Below are 7,924 nucleotides of genomic sequence, written 5' to 3'. Positions count from 1 at the left end.
GGCCGGTTGCTACGTCCATCTTTTATACAGTCTATGATGTGAACATTGCCATATATATTGTAAATTATAAATATTGAAAATGCTCAGTTTATTGCATAAACTGAGCATTTTCTTTTCTTTTGATTGTCTGTTAAACACAATGAGCACTTTTAAGAGGTAAAATTACATTCTGGGAAAATTATATGAGCATTTTCATATTTTTTTAAATAATTTGTGCAACAAAAACAGTAAAAACAAACAAATTACTTGATAATAACACACATATTTAGGTGCAGTGAATAACATTAAAGCCTCTAAAAACTATAAAAGTCCTCAAGTGTTATGCTGAAATTTTCAAATCAGGTTGCTCTCTAGTGTTAGACATGCTCACATTACAAGATTTGAAAATAATATATATAATGATGCAGCACACACTGCAGGATGTTGTCATTGTGCCAGATGGAGCAGTCAGGGAGCAGAACACCACCTCATGAGATCTCAGGGGGAAGCAGACATAAACAAGACTGTGGTGAAGCAACTTTGCTGTAAAGTTATAATAGTCTGCAGTAAGAAGAAACCAAATGCAAAAGGATGAACAAGCCTAGATGAGAGAATGGTTGGGGAGATGTAGTCAACACGGTTTGTCTGTTCTGAAGGTGAGATGTTAACTAAATCCCTCACATTATCGAATGACCTGCTCCGAAGATCAGATCAGACCAAATTTGTCCTCCGACTGTTCTGAGAGGTGAAACAATCATAGAGGTGAATCCTCCTGAAACTCCTGTAGTGTGAGACTAAAGCTAACAGCTTTATCTTGTTTGTTTTATCTACACAAAACCTGAAGCGTAAAAATGGCATGCGGTGGTTTCCAGGAGTGTTCTGTGCCAGACAGCTTTTTGGCTGGTGCAGTAACCTCCAGGATTCTCTGCCAGTTTTACTGGCAAGAAACAGTCCGACAGAAAATCCCCCATAAAACTGCCACTTATTGTTTTCACACTGTACACACATAACATGCTGATTAGTGAGCTTCAGAGGTGGTGGTCGGCAGATTTTCATTTTCCGTTGAGAGCCTGTTGCGAGTCTTTATCCTAATAGTTTCTGGGTGTTCTTTTTTTTCTTCGCTCGCGTCACAGTTTTACTCACTGTGGGCATTTTTCACAGCAATTTAAAGTTCTGCACCTCCATGGAAAGATCAAAGCCATGGCTAGAAGTAGAGAGAACTCAAAAATGTCTTCTGTGCAGAATAGCAAAGTTTTATTGTCATAAATCACAAAATCTTTGATTCATTATCTTACAAAAACTGAATAAACTGGAATCAGCATGTGCAACATTTTTTTTGCCCACATGTGCTGCCAATGCTGAAAAAAATGATGACTCTGTTTTACTAGTTACATTTTTACCTCATTTCCTCATCGCCTATCTGCTTTGTGTAAACACAGGCGGCAGTTCAACCGAAAAGTCCCTGAATTTTTACTACATGACTGTTGGTCACAGTTGAGTCACTAACGGCTTCTCAATTGTGCAAAGGAACAGATTTAGTTTGTTTTTATAATAAATAGCTGGTGGAAACAGTTCATGTTTCATAACTATTCAAATTAAACATGCAAAATAAAGGGATTTTAATTACATTTTAAGCTCAGATTTATTTATTTATTTATTTGTTTTTAATGTTTTGGGGTTGTTTTTTTTTGGCCTTTTTGCCTCTTTTTGACAGGACCGTATAGAGAGAGACAGGAAAGTGGGAAGAAGAATGAGGGATTGACCTGCAGCAAACGGCCATGGACTGGATTCAAACCCACGCTGCTGTGTCTGGGACTTTAGCCCCAGGTAAATGGTAAATGGTCTGCACTTATATAGCTTTTCTACCTTTGTGGCACTCAAAGCGCTTTACAATGTTTCTCATTCACCCACACATTCATACACCAATGGCGACAGAGCTGCCATGCAAGGCGCTAATCTACCATTGGGAGCCATTTGGGGTTCAGTGTCTTGCCCAAGGACACTTCGGCATGTGGGGGGAACCGGGGATCGAACAGCCAACCTTGCCATCAGTGGACAGCTGCCCCTATGGGTCGCCAGCTCAACCAGTTGAGCTACAGCAGCGACCCTTAAGCTCATATCTGGCTAACTTTTCTCATCGAATGGTGGTTCACAGATGAGTAGTTCAAGGACCATCGGAAAGTTGCAAATCTCATGATTCGATTCTTAGCTCAGATAAATGATGGCATTTTGGCAACATTTCAAAGACACGTCATCCAGTTAGTTTTGGGGTTCATATGGTAAAATAGTAAATCATAATTTCTGACCTTTGTAAGCCAACCCCTCACTGTGGGCTTCCCAGCCGTCTCCACGGTAACCGGGCTGCTGGCCTGGACTTTGAGTATGTTCTGCAGAACCCTGATCCACTCCTCCAGGATGTTGGGTGAATCCGCGGTCAGATAGAAGGTCTTCTTCTCCGTAATCAACTGATTAGACGAAAAGGGGAGAAATATGGGAAAAATGCTAAGCCAGGCCTGGTGAGATAGCATCATCATGTCAGGAGAGATCAGAATCAGCTTTCCAAGAGCCAGGAAAACATTCCAGTCCAACGCTACACCTGATGTCATCTTAAGCTGCTTCTCTGGTATGCAGCAGTAAAGCTCTGCCGTGATGCAGCGCTATATCAAGCGCGCTGAATGTGTGAGTGAAGTCTTTTTACATTTTTTAGTTCTTGGTTTGATGCAACAGTAGATCTTCACCGGTGTTTTCTCACCAGTAGAAAGACAGATGCAGTGTTTCAAACGGACTCACTTGAAATGTCTGCGCTCCTTCTCCACGTACGATACAGCAGGATGAGTTCAGCTCAATCTGACCCTGAGGCTTCCTGATCACATCGCTCTGAAAAGACACACACACAAAAAAAAATCATAATTTCTCGTCAACATTTTAAAAGAATTCTATTAGAGAGAAACCTTAAACGAGTTCTTGGTTAGCCCGAGAAGGTGTAAAGATCATATTTGTGCCTTCTGCTGCAGCCGTCTTGCAACAGAAGCACACGCAATTTAGAAATATTCCTGCAATGTTTTCTGTGCAGACGCAAAACCTTAGAAGGAAGCAGATGGAGCGTGCTGCAATCGAGACACACTCACAGGAGATTTGTAGTAGAGGATCTCTCCATTCCTCAGGATGAACCAGCGGCGTTTCCAGGCTTTCACCTGACTGCCCATCTTCAGTAGGTATCCAGACTTCTCCAGCATCTCCTACAGACACAAACAGCACGGGAGTCATTTCAGCACATCTGACTGCTTGCACTGTCTTCTGAAGCACTTTCTCATGAATTTTCTTTGTATATTTATGCTGATTCAAACTACTGTGTCAGTGGCCATCTTGATTTGAAGTGACAACCAAAGGGTTTCACAAAGTAACCTGATGTTCTACTCACAGGCCCAGTGCTCTCGCAGGAGTAGGAGGAGGTCCGCTGGACTTTGTGTTCCGGTTCAGAGTAGTCGCTGTCCAGAGAGTAGGCATCAGGAGGGATGGCGTAATCGCTCTCTGAGCTGATGGAGGACATGGACACACCTGAGGCACAGAGGAGTAAAGGGAAAACAGGACAGGACACATAAACAAGATAAAGCAAGTAAAATGTTTGACAAACAAGAAGAAGTTGTGGTGAGAGGAATATAGCAAATACAACACATTCCTCGTGTGACTGTGCACCAGCAGATGGTTCAGGATGGAGGGCTCCTACATGGAAAATCCCCACTGGAATTCTCTTACACTGGTACAATGCTGCATTTCTCAATTTCCTATCATTCTAAGCAGCAGAGTGACGCATGTTGTCAACTTTTATGCTTGATTTCTGTGTTTCTGGTGAATTTTAAAGGAAAATAACCAAAAACAACCTCCAGAAAAAATCCAAACAATTTCAAAATCAGACAGTTTTCTACCAAGCTACATTAATGTGTGAAAGTGTTTGATATTTTTTCTTTCAGGGCAATTTTACTTAAATTTCAAAAAATGGTGCTAATGTCCTCATTAACAATGTAACTGCATGTTGGCTTATATTTACTGCATGAAAGTTTTTACAGTCGTGTCTACTTGAGCCTGACCAATACATCATAATTTTATCACAAATTTCTCACTGTTGCCATGTATGTTGTTGTAAAACTTCTTTTCTTTTTTGCAATGCATGGAAATTTAGTGTAGTGATTTCAAAATGGGCTGCAGGGTGGCGCAGTTGGTAGCACTGTTGCCTCGCAGCAAGAAGGTTGCCGGTTCGCGTCCTGGTGGGGGCACCGGAATCTTTCTGCGTGGAGTTTGCATGTTCTCCCCGTGCAGCGTGGGTTCTCTCCGGGTTCTCCGGAGTCCAAAAACGCGTTGAGGTTAATTGGTGATTCTAAATTGTCCGTAGGTGTGAATGTGAGTGTGCTTGGTTGTCTGTCTCTAAGTGTAGCCCTGTGATAGACTGGTGACCTGTCCAGGGTGTCCCCTGACTTCACCCTAAGTCAGCTGGGATAGACTCCAGCCCCCCACGACCCTAGTGAGGATTAAGCGGTGTATAGATAATGAATGGATGGATGGATGGATGATTTCAAAATGTTGTCACAACACAGTTCATCCAGCAGAGCAGCTCCAACCTAATTGTTTGAAAGACTCTCAGCGCTGTGTGCAGCACATGTAGCAGAGAACGTATTGTAGCTGAGCAAACAGTGGTGCAGAGTCAAGCGGTGTCTTCATGATGAGATGCTAACTTGTTTGTGAAAAGCATTGCTAGAAAGTTAATAAATAATGACAACATAATTTTATAAATATAAATCAAACACATATGTGCATATATACGTAAAGAAATTCAGCCGATATATTGATGGATATTGGAACTTTTTTACTCCCTAACAATCGGTATCTGCCCCATACATCCGGTATCGGTCAGACTCGACCGCCTGCACTGTGGTCTTTGGTCCTCACCTCTCTTGACAGCACGTGGACTTCCAGGGACGCTGCTCTTTCGGTCCGGACTCAGGATGGAGGTTCGCAAACTGGCCAGAGAGCTGCTGTCGTCCTCTGAGCCGGAGTCCTCGTCCGGCAGAGGCACACTGCTGATTTGAGTGGCTTTCTAAAACATACACAGATGAAAACACTTACTGTACAGCAAATGTCAAAACCTCAAGTAGAGCACATCGTCACTGAAAAGCTACACAACAGCTATCACTCACCCCTTTCAGTGTGGTATAGACCGGTACGTTGATGTTCTTATAGATCAGCTGGGTGAACGGACCTGCCGCGGGATACTGGGGTAAGCTGGACCCTGCAACATAAACATGCTCTTTAAAAACTATGATAGAGACAAAAACACAGCCCGGCACAAAGCACAGCATTTAAAGCTTAAGGTGGGACCGTGTAAACTTTTGTTAAACAGCAGCCACAGTGGCCACAAGGGGCAATTATGGAAGGATGACGTACGTTAAAAACATGGTGTAAGAGTAGACTGAAGAAAATCATAAACTCAGTGCACAAGGTCCACAGTATTAGTCACACAGCAATAGAGTCAAAGTTAGGCAACACTACAGTAACACAGTATAAGCTAAGGTTGGTCCTAAAACATCAATACACAAGTCAATACGAAAGCAGACAGAACAAAACAAAACACATATAAAATACCTCAAAAGCTTTAAAAGCACCCAGTTATTGACGTCTACATAAAAAATTCTCTTTAAGCTGAGACACTACAGGCACAAATATGACTTTTTTTCATGCACTGGTCGATTTTGGTAAATGGTAAATGCACTTACACAGCGCTTTTCTACCTGAGCGGCACTCAAAGCACTTTACAATGTGTTTCTCATTCACCCATTCACACACATTCATACACCAATGACGACAGAGCTGCCATGCAAGGTGCTGCCTGCCATTGGGAGCAACTTCGGGTTCAGTGTCTTGCCCAAGGACACTTAGACTGTAGAGGGACGGGGGATCAAACCGCCAACCTTATGATCAGAGGACAACCCCTGAGCCACAGCTGCCCGTCATGGTGTTTCTGTATGTTTTGCATGTCCTCTTTCAGTGTTATGTAAAGATCCTAAAGACATATTTAGGTGTTTATTTCACTACACTTCATACATATATTTAGAAACACGAGTTTTTTCCTCATACTCTGAGCCATAAATCTCTACTTCAGTAGCTCTTGAAAACTCCACATTTTCCAGTTTCATTTCTGTCTACATACTGAAGGCATCTACAGAGAGGTTTGCTCGTGTATTATTCAGTTTATATTTCATTTAATTCTTGAAATATAATCAAAAGTTTGTTTGTTTTTTGGCTGTTGACAGTATTTTGTGATTTATAGAGTAGGAAATCCAAAATCCCGTCAACAAAATGAAACCAGAATCTTTAAGCTGGCTTTATTCAATGTTTCTGTTTTGAAAACTGACTTAAATATACATTCGTTTGTACATATAATGCCTCATTTATACATTTTCTGAAAATTTGTGAAACTAAAAAATCATTGCCTTCTTTGTAAGCAACCAGCTGGGAAAGTTTGATAGTGATTTCTATTAGTTAAACATTTTAGCCTTATTCACCTGTAGTGTCTCAGCTTAAAACTCTTTTAGTTCCAGTTTCAATATGATGCAAAACAGATTTAAATAAGTGTTTAGGCCCCTTTTTATTCATTATTAGCATAGGGAAATGGCAGAAATTAGTTTTTAAATATAGGTCACACATAATGATGAATCTATGGATTTTTAAAAATCTGTCTGAACATTAGTAGTATGACAGTAGTATAGTATAATACCCTCATACCCTTTGTTCTAATACAGAGCAGAATAAGAGAAGAGAAATCCAATCTGACTTTACACACTTTTGTTTGCAGCTGAAATCCTCAAGTAACCAGTGATTAAAAGATGTAAAATAATTCTCAACGTGATATTTACTTTGATAGAGTTCACACTTGTCCAGCAACAGGCGCAACTTAAAGCTAAACATGGCAGGAAGCTGAACACACTGGGCAAGCTGTAATTTATTCTACAACAGTGATTTGGCAGTCAGCTGCATGTACATGGCACCCAGAAAACTCAACAGTCAAGATGCTGTCAAAACTCGCTGTCTGCGTCCTGACTAAAATGGATGCTGGGACAGAAGAGATAGCAGTAATTACAGCCAGACGAAGTCCTTTCATCACAGCTGATTAAAAAGCAGCCTCTCCCAGTGCTCCTCTTCTCCTCCCCCCCCCTTCTATTATCTGCAGCAGCTCTTTAAAAAGAATTGAGGGGAGGCCTGAAGAGGAGTCCACACCTGCACAGGTGTGCGGAGCCTCGGGCCAGAGGAAGTGACATCAAAACCAGCAGTGACAGATCCCAACAGACCGCACTCGCCCCCCGCAGCAGCTTAAGCATCAGCTTGAATGACAAGTCTCTTCACAGCACTGACTCATTTCCCAAACCGCAACCAACACCACCCAGGCTCCGACACACACACAGCGTTATCATACAAAAAAAAATAAAAAGGTTTCCGCTGGCTGCCTCCCTACAGACATTATAACTGTAACACGTTGCTGGAATATGAACTTTAAAGCCTTTCTTTCTGTCGGGGACTCACCTCGTCCGGGGCCTCTGGCTCCAGGACAGGCCTCCGATACTCTCATTCCTGATTTAGCCACAGCGTAGATCCGACTCTCCTGCAGAGAGCAACACAATCACAAACTTTACCAAACTTAAACATGACCAGCACCTTTAAAGAGTCAAACATCTTGACAATAGGATCTTTGCTTAACCCTCTGAGACCCAAAATCCATGAGTCTGTTTAAAATGTAAATGATCTGTGAAAACATGTTTAAAAAATTACACATTTTATCAAGTCAGTAACTGGAAAAACAGAGAATCGATGGATTTTCAACTTTTAATCAGTCTTTGGACTAATTATGTGTGACGTCCTGTTCCACTGGAAAATGAAACCTATTCCTATTTTAATT

The 7,924-nt window shown here is 41.6% G+C and overlaps 1 protein-coding gene across 1 annotated transcript in view; it reads right to left on the bottom strand.

Annotated features, from left to right (window-relative positions):
• plekhh1 (pleckstrin homology domain containing, family H (with MyTH4 domain) member 1) overlaps positions 1-7,924 on the bottom strand; it is a 53,560-nt gene that overhangs the window by 21,349 nt on the left and 24,287 nt on the right. The window contains exons 9-15 of the mRNA XM_008277304.1: positions 7,552-7,630; positions 5,172-5,263; positions 4,924-5,071; positions 3,401-3,537; positions 3,108-3,218; positions 2,770-2,856; positions 2,228-2,444 (exon numbers count right to left, since the gene is read on the bottom strand). Coding sequence (XP_008275526.1) covers positions 2,228-2,444; positions 2,770-2,856; positions 3,108-3,218; positions 3,401-3,537; positions 4,924-5,071; positions 5,172-5,263; positions 7,552-7,630 — 871 coding nt within the window. The remainder of the gene's footprint in view (positions 1-2,227; positions 2,445-2,769; positions 2,857-3,107; positions 3,219-3,400; positions 3,538-4,923; positions 5,072-5,171; positions 5,264-7,551; positions 7,631-7,924) is intronic.

The sequence above is a fragment of the Stegastes partitus genome, unplaced genomic scaffold (assembly GCF_000690725.1).
Source record: "Stegastes partitus isolate 25-593 unplaced genomic scaffold, Stegastes_partitus-1.0.2 Scaffold94, whole genome shotgun sequence".
NCBI classification, from domain to species: Eukaryota; Metazoa; Chordata; class Actinopteri; family Pomacentridae; genus Stegastes; species Stegastes partitus.
This window is presented reverse-complemented; position numbering and strand designations above follow the sequence as displayed.